Source organism: Coturnix japonica, chromosome 3 (genome assembly GCF_054131305.1).
Source record: "Coturnix japonica strain WE chromosome 3, WE-NBRP24, whole genome shotgun sequence".
Lineage (NCBI taxonomy): Eukaryota > Metazoa > Chordata > Aves > Galliformes > Phasianidae > Coturnix > Coturnix japonica.
This window is the reverse complement of record NC_140665.1, coordinates 98,004,369-98,021,416: the sequence shown is the minus strand read 5'-3', so window position 1 is coordinate 98,021,416 and position 17,048 is coordinate 98,004,369. Positions and strand designations below refer to the sequence as shown.

At 41.7% G+C, this 17,048-nt stretch overlaps 1 protein-coding gene across 21 annotated transcripts in view; it reads right to left on the bottom strand.

The window, feature by feature from the left end:
• KLHL29 (kelch like family member 29) overlaps window positions 1-17,048 on the bottom strand; it is a 397,537-nt gene that overhangs the window by 248,705 nt on the left and 131,784 nt on the right. For 17 of the 21 annotated variants that reach the window (XM_085543958.1, XM_032443409.2, XM_032443408.2 and 14 more), the window contains one exon: window positions 2,193-2,498. In XM_085543958.1, the coding sequence (XP_085400084.1) occupies window positions 2,193-2,498 (306 nt within the window). Of the gene's footprint in view, window positions 1-2,192; window positions 2,499-4,808; window positions 4,865-7,474; window positions 7,498-11,654; window positions 11,790-17,048 lie in introns of those variants that run through there. The other 4 variants (XM_085543967.1, XM_085543972.1, XM_085543966.1 and 1 more) reach the window with 3 other exon arrangements.

Here is a 17,048-nt window from a genome sequence, read left to right as displayed (position 1 = left end):
ACCAGGCTCATCATTGAGTCTAATGACAACTGCCATAACATTGAGGAAGGTTTAGACTGCAGAAGACTACAACTAGGCGATCTAATATCCCCGTTCTGATCACAAAATTAAACTAAGGCATTCACAGTTTAAGTTGCCACTGGCCCTCCATAAAAATACTCCCAAAATGGCTGCAGACTGTAGCCTGTGAGTTCTCCACAGCTCGAGAAAACTTGGCACATTCCTATTTCCTTTAAATAAACTATGCAACCACTTCACTCTCCTGACTTGCGATTTCCTCGTTATACAGACCTAATTTTTTACAGTTAACCATCAGCTGGGTTTCACAAGAGAAAGGCAATGGCTGGGGACACTGCTAACCACAAGTGTAAATCAGCTGTGTGTGAGGGAGAGAGGCAGAGACAGGAAGGGTGAACATGAGTATGTATGAGCACCTGATGTTTTCTTCTGACACCGTTCCACATCATTAGTTGGAAGCTTGCTATGCACTAGACTCTTACATCTCTGTTGATCCTACCTCCCTCCCTTCCCTTTCAAAGTTTTTTCTTTAGTACGTGCATTTTTGAATTTCTAGAGCTGCGCAGCTGATTTTTGGCAGAAGAGGCTGGGGCAAAGACTGTAGGCATTTTTGCACATTAATTTTATGGGAGATTACACAGCTGATTAACAGTTCTCTGAACAAAAAGTGTCCCATGCTACCTCCATTCTTGCCTGTTTATTGCTTTTGATCTATTCATACCAAAACATTCTTACTAATGAAAGTAATCAGAAAATTGCCTAATAAGGTAATTTAGAAAACAGTTCACATTGAACATATGATCAAAAGGCATTTAACTTGCAGTTCCTGCCTCCTCTCCCCCAGTAAACACATGGTTTACTGGCACTGCTGTGCTTCAAAATGGGTTTGAACATCTGGGAGAAGGGCTGATCAGCTTCTGACAATAGCTGGACTCTAAGCAGACCCAGGAACAAAGGTCATGATAAATAAAATGACTGCTTTGGCTCCAAAATTGCCTCAATCTTCTATAGACAAAGCACGATTGAAATGCATCTATCTGCGGATAGCATCTGGAGAACCCTAAATATGTTTTGATCTGAATCTGATTGGCTTCTTTCAAATGAAGATAATTTGAAGACACTATGGAAAATTTTTAAAACCATAGACAACGTAAACTTTGGCCTAATATTCCCTTTTAGAGCATTGACCTTGTTTTTCCACAGTGTGAAAAAATAAAATCAATATAATAATGGTACTGCAGTAAAATTTCAGCTTGCTCTCGGCTTTAAATAACTTTATTGTCTCCTTTCCCCCTGTCTGTGTCTGCTGCATTTGGCACTAGCAGTTATTAAAATGAAACCAAGTTGAAAGAAAATTTAAATATCATAAAAAGAAAACCAGCAGTGCTTCTGGCTCACTTTGCTAACACTGTGGTCACCTTTACAATTTGCCAGGGTTCTGTATTCCCCAGCTGTTCTATTTGAATTTGCATGCACAAAGAAACCCCAACTTTCTACCAGAATAATAACTTGTACTTTGCAGGTTTAAAAGTACTAATTTTTTTATTTTTTATTCTTAAAGGAAAAGTTGCCCCCTTCCCCTGATTATATATTAGAACAACAACAACAACAAATCAATGGTTTACTAATGGTTTCAATTCTTTGGTCTGAAATTTCCTTCCTTTTTAGTGTGTGCTTTTGTACAAGTGAGAGAGCCCGGTTGTAACAATCCTGCTGTTGCACTCTAATGTGCACTACTAACAAGGCTATGAAAACCTTATAGGAAAGTTACAAATAGAGGGAAGAAAACCCACCATTCAGCCAAAATTATGGCTTTTGTGCCTCTTCTGCTCCTTTCTGCACAAAACCCATATCCACCTATCGTCAAACACAGCCCTGCCTTGGTGAAGGGAGAAGAGCATTCCCAGAAGCAAAAATGGGAACAAGGAAAAGCAATGGAAAGCCCAAATGTAGGCAGTGCTAGAAGAAAAGCGGAGTTTGCTCTGCTTAGCCCTGGGCCTCTCAGAAACATGGAAACTCGTTAAGTCTTTGAGGAAGAACAGTCAGCTCAATTATGTGCTACACTGCGAACACAGATATTGCGAAGGGACAGATGATGCTCCTCCACCTCTAATTTCCCCTCAAACACATCAAACTCGGAATAAAAAAAAAAAAAAAAAATACAGAGTTCTTACTTTGGTAGTTGAAGCTGGAGATGAGTTGGCCACCAGGCTCGTGATCACATCACTGCTGACGGTGGTACAAGTGGCTGTGGCTGGAGTGGGGAGCCGGGAAGGGACGATGGGCAGGGGCAGAAGCCCAGGGCGGTTGTTGCTGTTGGTGCTGGCAGCACTGCTGCAGTTGGTGCTGCTGACGTGGTTGCCGTTGGAGCTCCAGTCCCGACGATCCCACCCGGCCCGATAATCTCTTTCAAACCGGCTGTGGTGCCGTGACATCGCGATGTAGGGCAACTTTTGCTCACAGGGAACTCGAGACCTTGCCTGAGGGAGTGAAAACAAAGAGGTGTAAGGGATGAGGCCCCAAGCATAGCACCTGTACCCACAGTCCTAAGGGCAAATCTCTGCATCAGAGGAGTGCTGCTTCATTCCCTTTCTGAGCTGAACATCAGGAAGAAGAGCACCGTGGTGTAGTAAATGTTAATCAAGAACAGAAAGGAGAGTGTTAGAACAGTTACAAGCATGTGGTGGAGAGCGCCATGCCTCAGACCCGACGAAACACCATCTGCCTAAACTCTCCAGCAGAATAACAAGCAACAGAAGATAGAAGAAAATCATTCAAATGTTCTGATAACAAAAAGAAGCTTCCAACAGCTCCAGCCTATAGTTTTCTCAACACCCTTCAGATCTACCACTTTTTTGCTGCACCTGATGTGTGACCAACATCAGATTGGAGAGAAAAATCTACCTGTAAAGCTGTTCATTACTTCTCTGTTTTCAAAGCTGAGTACCAATCTGCATTGTTCCCTCCCTTCCTTTACATAAGGCCTTCTCACAGAAACACTTCACCCCAAAGACACCTGAGCCAAGGCAAGCCAACATTTCTCATCTCCTCTAGTGCTTCTGGCTAGATTTAAAACACTTAATGTACTCAATCAAATGTACAATCAAATGACCAAATCACTTTGTGTGATCATCCTGCCCTTATCATTCCTTACCTCCTTGGTCTTTGTTATCCACAGATTTTATCAGCCAGCAACAAGACGTCTGCACACAACACAGGGAGTTGAGACTCCCAACATCTAATCCTAGTTCTTATAATTATATCTTACATAGCCTACAGCACTTACTTAAGTCTCCTGTCTGAGGTTTCCTAACCTGCAGAATGGGTGGCAATAATGTTATTTTCCCAGCAGAGGTCTGAGTAACCAAGAGACTGCAGCATGTGAGATTGAAGAACAGTATAAATAAATGCTAAATATATTTATTCCCATAAATACATAATGAGTATCTAGGTCACTGCAGCATCTGATTTATTTTATTTGCATCACACGATGCAATAAATTGTTTGTAATAACAACAACAGGTCAGCTGAAGCGGTTTTGCTTTACAAATTCTTCAATACAAAAACAGACAGTAAAAATATCTGCTCATCATGGCTGAAAGGGAAGCTGAAACAGAAGTCACCCAGAAACTTAAAGATAACAAGCTACTTCAGACAGATGTTATTTAGAAGTGATACAGAACAGCGTGCCCAACAAATTCAGTACTTGTTCACCTGGCAGAATTAAACAAAATAAATAAATAAGGGTAAACTCAGGCAGCTACTATGACTAAATTCAGCATATTAAAGGTTCATCTGGTTCACCAGAGAGATACTGGCTTGAGAGAAAGAAAATTCTTCCTCTGTTAAAAAAAAAAATATTATAAAATGTGGTTAGAATAGAAAGAAACAAAATTTCTACCACAATCACAATCCTTCAACAAAGATCTCCCAGGAACCTGGAATGGCTTTAACTGAGACAGGGGAGGTTTAGGTTGGATATTAGGAGGAAGTTTTTCACCTAGAGGGTGGTGATGCAATGGGACAGGTTGCCCAAGGAGGCTGTGGGTGCCCCATCCCTGCAGGCATTCAAGGCCAGGCTGGATGTGGCTCTGGTCAGCCTGGTCTGCTGGTTGGTGGCCCTGCACATAGCCGGGGGTTGAAACTGGATGAGTACTGTTGTTCTTTTCAACCCAGGGAATCCTATGATTCTATGATTCTATGAATGGCCTTGGTTGGGCCCCTCTGCAGCACTGATCTCCTCCAGCACGTCGTGGGGCCCACACAGTAGGGATGTAGACGTTGACCACAAAACCAACACTCTGCATACTGATATTCCCTGAACACAGTGTCTTTAAGGGTGAGAAAATCCATTTGAAAACACTCTTTATTATTCCTTGCCTCTAGAAAAGTTTCTTCTTAAAACCGCACATTTCCCCCTGCTGCTGTATGAAGCTATCTTTTTTGACTGTTTGGAAGGTGGCTGTCAATTGAATGCCCTTCTCCTTCTGAGCTCGAGGATCTCCATTAGCTGTGTTAGTGTACTTCTTGACAAGGCAATGAGGGAGAACCAAATCACATAGCCCCCACCCACCCACACACTTGAGTATATCTGACATTTAATTCAGCGCAGAGCAGCGCGCACATGCACATAAGTCAATAGCTAGCAGTTTTTGCCACACGATCCAAGACACCATGCCCCCAGCAATTCTACTATCAGATGAGACTGACAGGCAATTACGTCAATAACAAGCAGGAAAAAAGCCAGTGACTAAACCATGCATTAAGAAGTTTACTTAAAACCCACCAACCTCTTCACAAGCAAGTTCTCTTCTTTGTCCAGCTACTCTATTTTATTACGCTTCCACTAAAAAATGAAAGCAAGGGTTGAAAATGCGCTGCATTAAATATACACCGCTTGCTTCAAGCGTGTCATTTTTGGCTGGGTACAAGGATACTTGACAGCAAGAAGTCGTGCAGAAATACTGGAGGGGATAGCTATCTAATAAATGGGGATTCAACTGCTGGTGCTGGGTATTAATTGCTTAAAATTAGAAACAATATAAAATGTTGTCATAAATAGCTGCTGGGTGAGGTAAGAAATGGTTTGTGAACAGGCTGGCTTATTTTTAAATGTATTTTCGGATCCAGCGTTTATGCTTTGTCTGGGCTATCTTTGTCAAGGACGATAATCATCATCATCATAACGCTTCAAACATCTTTAGTACTCATAAGAAAAACTTTGCCAACAAATTGTGTTCTGAGCCAAGCCTAATCATCACATTCCTCTGCAGAGAGGATGACACAGGACAGCACAAACCTTCTTGAGAAATGGCAGTGAAGGAGGCCAGTGCAGACCAACACAAATAGCAAGGACAAAAATTGGTAACCAAAGCATTTACAAGCATTTTCACCCTAACTCACTTGTTAGCAATTCCAAATTGCAAACCCTATCTCTGAGAACGTTGTCCTCATGCTCCTTGAGCTCCAGCAGCCTGGGGCTGTGCCCACTGTCCTGGGGAGCCTGTTCCATGCCCACCACTCTGTTGAAGAACCTTTTCCTGATACGCAACCTGTTCCTCCCCTGACGCAGGTTCATATCCAATTTTGGGGTAAAATTTTCCAGATGTGGATTTCTTTAGGTTTTCTCTTAAGAATAAACCAAAAATCCCACAACCCCACCATCTTCCCAATACAGTGAACAAGAGGAGAAAGACAGTAATGCTTACAAATGCCAATATCAACACCTACAAATAATTCATTGGTTCTCCCTGTTAAAGGAATGTTTTTCTCAACATTCTAGTGCATGGACAAACGCTTTTCTTTTCTAGGCCCTTCAAATAGTGTTAGATCCCTCTGAACACCACACTAAGGAAGAGAAAGAAGGTTTTCACCTTCTTTCTCTGACTTGGGAAACAACCAGTACTGTCCACAGTGAATTTGCTGCCCCAGCTAAGCCTTAGCTATAAGTATAATCCATCAACCTCTGTTCTGGGAGCTGATTTTTCAGCTAGAATGAACCTTCCTGCCACCAAGCCTAGAAGCCAGCTATTGAGAAGATAAGCTAAATCTATCTCAGATATGTCCATCGTCCATCGGAGCCATAAAACCACAGGGCAGACAAACCGAGCAATAGAAGGAATGTAGGATATGTGTATCTCAGAAGTCCAAGAGGAGGGCTATTGCAGGCTGCCACTGCTGAAAATCACTCTGTACAGCTAATTCAGCTGACATACCATCTTGTGAAGGTGGTGAAGGAAATGAGACAGGCCTTCCCCCACACTCTACTAGGATGTAATCACCGAAGTAGCTGTGTGTCTTTAATCTTGACTAGAAAGGAAACGTGTGCTCCTGCTTGTCACATAGAATCAAAGGATTTCATTGTGCAGCCAAAAGGAACAAGATTTTTCTTAGAGGGGGAAAATGCACCCTTGCCAGAGAGGGAGAAGAGAGAAACCCATAGCTGATACCGGATAAGCTGATAAATACAAAGCAAAAAGAGTAAATTGGCATTAAGGGAGAGCTGTGTAAAAAGGCTGCAAGCTACAGAAGAAAGACTGCGTAACCAGAGGAAAAAAAGAAATCCCATGAGATACCTAAAAGGAAGTTTAGTGATGTGGCGAAGCAAACAAAATGCCTGCCTTGGTCCCTGAAGAGAACCATAGCCATGGATGCACTGCAAGGGCCACGCCAAGCACAGAGGACTCTCCTGGTTTCAGAGAAAGACTGTGTAAAGTTCTCCAGAGACTGCAAGAGGACTGTACAGGAACCTTGTTGTTTCTTCCATAACTTTCTTTCACAGCAAGATGGGATTGAGATGGTTGAATAAGGAAGAAAGGTAGAGAGTAATGCAGCAATACTGACCACTCTTCTGAGAAACATGTGACTCTCCTTAGGTGTCCATCTTAGCTCTCCACAGCCAAAATACAATGCAGCAAGCGAGAGATGCCATAAAAAGAAATGACTTCAACCACCCTGTCTTGAGGAAAATTAAATTTTGGGAACATCCCTGCTGGTGAAGACAAGCAGTTCCCAAATCTTCTCACAGAAACAGCTTACTCAACAGTAGCATCTGAGACTTTTTTCTTACAGAACATGAGCATCTTCAGGTCTAAAATGTGGGCCACCAACATCTATAACTGTATCCGACCTTCAAATTTACCCCAAATTCACCCCTTTGGCAATTCGGAAACCCTCCTGCCTTCTTAATTGAAAACCACCCCTGTGTTGGAATTCATTTTTCACCACATCTCTTCTGCCAGCTCATTTGTTCCTTGCTTCCACAGCTTCAACTCCATACACAGAGGCAAGAAAAAGACCAGAGGCATTTGAGATAGCAGCGTGCTAACTACAGGCCTCTTACCAGGTTCAAACAGATCATTGCTGCAGATTTATTAAACCTAAGTGATTAACATTTCATTTTATGCTCAATACATTTAAACACAGCCCTTCTTCCCCCCAAGCCCAATGCACTCACTGTTCTGCGGAGAAAAAAAATAAAGCATTTCCTATTCATGTTCCACTAAATGACAGTCCGGCTTGAGCCTCAGAGCAGCTTTTTCCCTGCTCTCCATGCTTTATCAGGTCCAGGGCTCCTTAAAATGCCTGTCCTCAAAGATACAAAGAGAAGGAAAAACAGGCTTTCAGCCAGTCTGAAGGCAGAGAATCAGATTTCTTAGACTATTTGTCAACTACATTAAGTGATTTTAAAAATAAAGGTCAACCTTTTAATTTAAATTTTTTTTCTCGGGTAAGCATTTGTTTCTAAATTTACCTTTTATATAATAACATTAGAGAAATATGATCTGCAAGAGAAGTTGGGAGACAGCACAGCGGAAGTAGGTACACAGCCATTAGGGAAATGGACGAAAATAGTTTGAAACGTTAAAATAAGCAGCTAAATAGCCTTCCATGTTTTCAGACTGGATGAATGGAAGCACGGGTAAAATAGGTTGTTAGGGAGCTTAAAAAGCAGTTAAGTGCATGCAAAGCGTAAGTATTTTATGAGATTCACACACAAAAAAGAGATGAAGAAGAAGAGAGAGATTTGCTGTAATGAGATCTAGCATGAAGAACTGTAAGTGATACAGAAGATGTCTAAGTACCTAATCTCAAATGATTTCAGATAGATGCTGCAGGCGAAATGCTACTGGATGCAGTTTTATCAGCGCACACCAACACAACAACCCCTTCTCGAGGCAACGGGCCTAAGGATGTTCATTTATATTTACAGCACCAAAACCACATTGGAATGTATGAGCGTTACCATAAATTGTGGATGCCATTTAATTGCAAAGTCATACAAGCACGTGCATGAAACACAAACAAATGTGTGTTAAAAAAAAATCTTCCAAATATAGCAGTGGACATACTAAGCAGTAATAAATTAGAAGACCTGGCATCTTCAGCAGCCAGTCCTCACTTCAGAAGCAGGGCAAACAAAATGTTTAATTTGAGCCGCATTATTTATAACCTACAAAGACTTATTCCTTAGACATATATGGAATTATTGTTAGAAGCCCACATGGATCTGACTAATCCATTTTCACATTTATTTTTTTTTTACTTAACCTCTTTTTTTCCATTTGGGTAACTTCATTGAAAGACTTCTTTGTTAGACTGAGGCAGTAGGAATCCAATCAAGAGATTCTGTAAAGCTGAACTACAAGCAGCTGTGTAGAAAGATAAGACCCAGAAATATTTGAGGGGCAAGGAAACAACTTTATTATCGAGCAAGGTCTACTTTTGTAAACCCCTGATTTAGTCTTGTAAACAGTTGTAAAGCTCTTGTAAAATCCAAGACAAGACACAGACTTGAGCTGCTTTGCTACAATCAGATCTTAAAAAAGAAAAAAAAAAAAAAAAGAAAAAAAATCTTAACCCTGTAAGTGATAAAGGAACATGAGATTTAAGAGATTATGTAGGGTTTTACACAGGATTTGATTTTTCCAAATATATGCTAGAGGAGGCCATGCTTTGGGACACATTAAAAAAAATAATAAATCAGAGATGCAATACTGTCTGCCCAGGACAGAGTTCACTATGCAGAGCACATACATTGGTTCTTTCCTTCTCTGCCACAAAATGTTGCACACTCTTGAGTATTTAAGATGAACATAGATAGTTTTACATACTTGGGATATGAAAAAAGACTACCCAGTTGGATACAAATACAATCAGTGACACTGAGGGTGATACCCTACCTTAGTGGTTTGGTGTCTTGCTTCCAAGGATAGGAGAATACAGGCTTCATAATGATGAGGTATTAAAAAGTCTGCATGTATGTGTTTTATATTAAGCTTCTGAGAAATTCCACGTGGAAATTTATACTAGATAAAATCATTTCCTATCCTTCGTTCTTTGCTTTCATATGCCAGCTCCTTTACAACCTGAGTGGAGTAGGTAACACACCCTGAAATTTACGGATCACAAGCATTGGTGGGATGAGAAAAAATCTGCAGTTGTCCAGAGGCATCTGAGGTCCTGAGGTTCACACTGCTAGAACAGAAGATGAAGAACAAAGCCATCGCAAGCCCTGCAGTGTGTAAAATTTGGACGCACACAAAAAAGGTGTAGGGTTTACAGCAGGCCCAGGGGTTGCCTTCTGGGGAAGCCCCCTATCAGTCAGACGTCTTGGACTATTTTCAAAGGCCTTGATCCATATCCTCAGACACAGCTACTGCCAATTATAAATTGATATGAAATGGTTTAGGGGATGTAGGTAACTTGAATATCCCTAACTCCATTCCTCTCCCTCTCGGTTTTCAGCTGTTAAGATCTCTCGCTTGATCTGGTACACCCCCACGGCTAAAAGCTCAGAGCACTCAACCCTTTCCATTCCCCAAAACCAATTGCAGCTGCCACTTGTGACAGATTCTTGGGCTTTGCAATGTCCTTCTGCAGCAACACAACTGGAATTCTGCATAGCAGTTTCCTAAATGAAGATCCACCGGTACTTTACACAAAGGCACAATAACTTTCTCAGATGTCTCTAGGGTCCTGGGTAGCTGTTGCTGCTTTGCTAAATAAAAACGGGCAGAGTGGATAAAAACAACAACTACAGCATCATGTCCCTCTGTAACACTTCTGCTTACAAAACACTGCCCCAAACATTGGCTCCCCTAATTAAATTATCTCATTAGCAAGAAAAGCAAACAAAAGAAAAACAAATGCCAAAAGCTGCTACCGTTTACTGTCAGTTGGCGGGGGGGTTGTGCAGGAAGGTTCACGCAGCAGGGTGGGCAGCTGGGACTGTGAGTCCCTGCACAGAGAACGGCTGGGCATGGCTGGGCATCACCCACTGAATATGCTCCAAAACCGAGAGGTAGAAGAGGCAGAGAAATGATTGGGTTTCTTCTGGGGAAATCCACCACCTTCTCAAAATGCATGGAGTGGCTGCCAGCACCTGACATACCTAATCTCGCTCAAGACTTCATAGTTAATAAAGCAGAAATACAGAATAAGCTACTGTCAGTGTTGCCAAATGTCACAAATTAAATTTCACAAAATTTAATTAAGATCTGGGGTCTTCTGGGGCTGGTTTCAGAGAGGGGTGGACTAGGTGTTCAGATTACATTTGGACAAGGCAAGAGAAATTCCCTTTGATTTACTGCCATTCTCAATTTTCCTGCCCTTGGGGAGGTCTAATCAATCAGTCACTACAATTAGAGGAGAAAGGCTCTCGCCAAGGAAAGGGTTAAATACATCACATTTTACAGCAAAATCTCTCAAGATCACCTGTTATCCTTCAAAACTTAAGTAACTGTATTTTTTCCCTCTTACAGAATATTTTTGGGCTGTCCCATCCCAGCCACTGTTCACAAGCAACAGGGGAAGCACTCTATTTTCTCTTTCAGGACTTTAGAGGTTTTAACATGATTTGCTCATATTGTTTTCTGAAGTAGGAAAGTGCAGTTATCCTGATACTGCAGTAAGGCTGTACATGAAGCCTGCACCAACGGGATGAACTACAGTTTTTCTAGTTTCAAATGCCCTAAACATGGGATGGTTGCTAACCTCTGTGCACATATCCTTAATAGCTTTCTCACTCTTCACTTAAGGAGCTGCCTCTTTCAGAGGTCCTGAAGGACTTAGTGGAGACATTTTCTTGCTATATTTCTCAGAAACAGTTTTGTGACATGGGTACACCACTGGCACCAGTATATAAGCACCAGGAACTCCTTACCCCTGAACTATTGGATTTTGCTTCTTCTCACCTGGGGATTTCAAATGTCAGTGTTCCCTTTCAATAGGATGTCACAGGAGGTAGCCAGAGCCCATGCTATCTGTCTATATGCCACCACCGTTCATCACCTCTATGGCCTAACCATACTTCATAAAAAGGATTGATTTCATTCTCGGTTGGCTCAACAGAAGTATCGCTTTTGCCTACTTGCAATTTTTCTTCCATTTTGAAAGGCAGACTCTTTGAGAATCAAGAGGGATGGTGCCACCTTCCTAAGGAACTAATAGCACACCCAGTATCAAAGCCAAATGCCTCTCAGCTTGCTCCCGTGCCTCTTAAAAGCTATCCCTCTTATCACTTCTTCTACCACCTTTTCTTACTTCTCACTTAAAATTGTCACCAGCGAATCCTGTTTTATCTTCCCAGCTGTCAGACGAGACTGTTTGCTGAATGCAGAAAATCAGCAACCTACCTTTTCTAGGTCAGAGGTCTGAAGCTTTTAATTAGCTGCTTTAGAACCAACACGATAAAATAAGAATCTGCTCATTTCTCAAAAGCAAGAGCCACTCGCAAAATCCCTCTCAAGATGCATTAGGTGATGTAGAACCTTGAAAAATCACAGAGAGAAATCAAATCACGCTTGGTAAGCATCTGCACACTTAAATATGGATTTAAGAACACCAAGAACCTAGTTTAGAATGTAACCGTAAAGCTCCCAGATTTGCAAGAGCTGGCCAAAATGTTTGCATTTCATCCTGAATAGCAATCACTCATTTCCGTTCAGCCAAGGCTGTCAAAGGCTCTATATGCAGTCGTGTAGCTAGAATCTTATATACAAGCCAAATGCCTGTATAGCAAACATCTGGCCTCACTTCTGTTCCACCGATTTGCCAAAGAAAAAGTCCAGCCGATTTTTGTGCTGTCGTGGCTTTTATTTGTTTATTTTTTTTCCCCTCCACTGTGCCTCAGGTCGTTTTCCTTAAAATGAAATCATTAAAACAGGCAGAAAGAGAAGAGGAAGGAGGAGGAAGGAGAAGAGATGCAGCATCTGAATTATCTTCCAGTGGGACTAATTTTACTAAGCAGTCGTGCTACTGCTACCAGTCAATCACTGCAAGTGTTATTAAGAAACTAACTAAATAAAATAAAATAATGATTTAAACTTCATTTAGCAAAGAATATCAGCAGAGAAAGAAGGAAGAATACATGTGCTTTTCTACAAGCTGGAAGCTCAGTTTACTCAAATGTCCTCAATATCAGTATAAAATGTATTAAAATAAAAAAAAATAAAAAAATCACTTGCTGCTCCCTTATTTTGCATTCCTTTTACATCCCTACTTCTCCGAGGCAACAGATCAGAATGGCGCAGTGCCTTCCCCTCCGGCCAAGTGCAATAAACAGGCAGGTGTAATAGAAGGCTGCAGCGGCTCAGCTCCGCTCCAGAACAATTGATCTTCCAGGCCTACGGTGTAATTCAGGCTCGGTAGCTCCCTGCACATGCCTCATTCCTGATCGGTCAATTATTTCAAATCAGGCAGAATTAAAGTGTTATTTTTGTGAGGGGGGATGATATTCACCAGTGACCGAAGTGAAACTAATAAACTAATTTCCCTTCGCTGCCTTGGGCGGAACAGAAAAATTCGAGTCTCTGAAAGACTGCAGCTGTTTCATCAGACTGTTGCCCAAACCCGCTTGCAATTTTGCTATCTTCAAATTCAATTTTTTTTGTTCACAGAACAATTTGGGGAATAAAATGCAACACAAAGAAAAGAGCACAAAAAAAAACCAGAAAGGGAACAGTGAGGGCCTGTGAGTGAGAGGAGCCTCCTGAGAGAGGGGAACAGCTCGCTCCTCCGCTCTGCAACACAGTGTATTCCTCCTGCCAGTAGCGGATTTATCCAGTAGATGTCAACACCAGCAAAAAATACGTGTAAAGCCAACCTTAACAGCAACAGCAGTCACTTCAATTTACAGAGGAGTGTTTTAATATTTGGAAGCACTGAATATTCTCTCCTGTCCCATCCCTGTATCTACTGGCATGTACGCGGCCTGGTCCAACCATGTATGTGAAGCAAAATTATTTCTTTTCTTGCCTTTTGAATAATTTCGTGTGGTTTGCTGGAAAATGGAAAACTTGCTAACGAGCATGTGATTGCTTTCAGATGAGATCTGAGGACATTTTTCAGCAGAGGAGCAGGGAGAGGGTGTACAAAATACCATTTGGTGCAAAGCGACTACGGCAAGCAAAATCATTGTCGTCACTAAAGACCATCTGAAGAGGTCTGCTCCCTTCTGACCTTTCATGGCATGGTTAAGCAATGCAATAATTTCCTGGATTTTGCTCTTTCCTCAAGAAGCTGCTCAGCCTACAGCAATGACCTGAGATTCCCACGCTGACCCCAGGTCAACAGATACTTGTTGTTCCTATGAGGTTTTTTTCTTGTTCATAATACGTCAAGGACTGTCTGCCGTAAGCCTTTTGGTGTTATTACCACTCAGAAGGCTGAATTTGCTGACAGGTTTAAACCATGCAAAAAACCAAGGCCGCCGCTTGTTGACACTTTTAAATCTACTATTAAGATCTGACTGTTTGAACAGCTTGTGTGCAGAATCAGAAGTACAGATTTCTGTTTCCTTTTTGTTTATTTTTAGATAAACCTTGTGTTTCTACTTTGCAATGTTTGCATTTGGCTGCTGAGCATGCAGTAATCGCATACATTATACGTACTGCTTGGAGACACTTTGCACTGCAGTTTCATTGGACGGATGAAAAGGGAAGGGAAATAACAGATCATTTTCCTGATTGATTAATCTTTTCCTCGCACTGCCATACTCCCATAAACATCAGGAGGAAAACCAAAAGCATGTTGTGACACCTAATAGCAAGACATTGGAGCAAATTATTGTATTACTGCTACAGAACTTACTAAGGAGTTTGTTTTCACAGATAGCTCAAACACAGCCAGGAAACCCAAATGAATATATTACCGAGACTTATCACTTCCAGCAGAATTATTCCTCACATGTAAACCTCACAGCTCCTCACAGAAGCATATATCCTACACAGCAGCAATAATGTAGCTGTGGCTTATCTAATCAGTTTGGCCAGAAATTCTGGATCTCTGAGAAAGTAAAAACAGTGGGCAAAAGCTAAGACCGTCAATTACCATAATTTAAGTGATTCTTAGGCATCAACAGAAGCGGGCATGGGAAGATCAGACAAAGGCACTGCACTCTCAGTAAGTAATTGTAGTAGATGATGGCATGTGACAGAATGAAGTCACGGCTCTAAATACCGGGAAAAGATATCAAACACAAAATCTAACATCATACACTGAGAAATAACAGCAGCACTCTCTGCTTCTGGAACCGCATCCTGTGCAACTGCTCTAGATGTGGACACATCCTACCAAAGACAATGCTGTAAATAGTTTGGAGATAACGTGTATCTTATTAGGTATACCACAATTTTGCAGCCCTCTTTGAGCAGTTCTTTTAATTACTGTCAACATTTTCTCTGAATTCAGGTCGGAAAGAAATAGTGAGAGCTTTTGATTTGCTGTGACACCTTGATTGCTGTGTGGATGACGCACTGCAACTGTTTCTATTAGTCTTACAAATTTATGGGTCTTTAAGGCCAAAAAGCACAGGAGACCTTGATGGTTATCCTGCTCTGACTCCACAAACAGCTTAGTCCCACAGCCCCAGCCAGCAACCTCTGGATCTGATAGAACACCCTGTGCAGGGGCTAGATAAAGTAAAACCTAGCATTCCAGTATATGTATAAGATATATATAATCACAATTATTTCAATGAATTAACAAACTCTTCTCATTGGCACCTTCATTTTCCTCGTTAGCTTAACAAAACTATGTGTGTGGGGGGGAGCAGGGGGTGGTCTTGCTGGGGTGGCTTCCTCCATACTGTGTTCATCTGGATCACAAAATCATAGAATCATTCTGGTTTGAAAAAACCTCACAGGTCACCAGGTCCAATCTCAGCCCATCCTCCCATGCCCACTAACTGTGCCTCTCTGTGCCGTATCTCCATGGTTCATGAACACCTCCAGGGACGGTGACACTACCACCTCTGTGGGCAGCTGTGCCACTGCATCATCACTCTTTCTGAGAATTTTTTCCTAATATCCAACCTGAGAAGCAGTGGCACATTCACATGCAGGACAAAGAGAAGCAGCAGGCAAGCAAGCACTGTAAAGGGACTTGCTCCATCTCTTGCAAACCACCTCTGAAGCACTTCTGGTTGGTAAGAGAGCAACTTTGGGATGTGCTTTATGTGTGGGACACCCAGTGAAAAGAGCACATTTATAACACATGCAGTCTTCCTACAGTCTAATCCCCCCAAATTCCTTTAAAGCAGTGATGGCTGACGGCCCCTCAGCTCAGCCAAACAACTCTCACAAATCCTGTTCTGGGTTGGAGGCTGAATCATTTCTCCTTTCTGGTTCCTGGCACAGGATCAATCAACCTTTGCAGCATCCAGTGGTCCCTCTGCAGGACGCAGCTGAGTCTAGCAGCACCTCTGTGAAACAAATCTAAGAAAAGGCATAAATGCTGCCCAGCTGTGAGGAGTAAGGCAAAAAGCATGAGCAACAGTTCTGTGACAGCAAGGTCAGCACAAAAGGAGGGCAGGAGGTGCTCCAGGCACAGAACAGAAGTTCCCTGAAGCCCAGGAGATGTTGCCATCCCTGGATGTGTTTAAAAACCATTTGGATGTGGTGCTCACGGACAGGATTTAGCAGAGGGCTGTTAGTGAGGGTAGGATAGTCAGGTTGTGGCTGGACTCGATGATCTTTAAGGTCTTTTCCAACCCGAGTGATTCTATGATTCTATGTATCATATTATTAAACTCTGTCCACCCAATTTTGAATAGCTTCTACGCTGACTGAAGTGTATGAGCTGCTTGGAACAGTCTTCATTGGTAGTTTGCTATACCTATTACTTTCCTGACTAAAGTACATATCCACTGAATTTCCTTGATCTTCTTAGGTAAGTAATAACATCCACTTAGAAAAGATTAGACATACACCAAGAAATAATACCTGCCCATAACCAGACATCTTATTTGCCAGCATTCACATAATGTCCCTATTACATGCTTGATTACCGTGGTCAGTCTAAACAGAATAACTTCTTAAGAAGTTTCTTTTTTTTATTTTTAGCAGAAAAGTTCAACTTTGCCTACTTACTGAATTCTGTGCTTTTCTGAAGGTTATTTTCAATGGTCCCAAAGACCGCCTTTTCTAAATTCTTAGAGATACACTCTCAAGTGCATTTCACTCGAAATTATTAATACACAACTTTGTCAGATGTCTTTTCTTCTCCCGCTTTGGTCTTCATTCTCAAAGTTCCAGTTTTGAACAAAATTTTCCTACACAAGGTTATCCAGTTCCTCCTATTTCAATACAGTGATAAGCATTTATGTGGCACTCTGTCTTCAAAGCACTTTACAAACATTAAATATTTAATGCTCACGGTATCCCTCCTACTCTCAACCCCATTTTACAGGTAGGGAAACAGACTCACAGGTTAAGTGATTTTGTTTCAAGTCACATCACAAGTTACTGACGGATGTGAGACCAGAATGCGAGAGCTCAGGTTTTCAGTTCTACTCTCAAAAGTAGACAAGCCTTGTTCTTTCACGTCATAATAATGAAAAAGTTTCCTCTTGTTCAGGGAGAATTTCTCTTCAGAGGTTCTGAAGCCAAGGAGAAAGCAGCTCAAAAGAAAGACCAAAAAAAAAACAAAAAAAAAAACAAAAAAAAAAACCACATGAAAAGCACCCCAAAATGATCCAGGGGGACACTTAACCAGATTTGTAAGACATATCCTCGCTTTGTAGTGTTCTA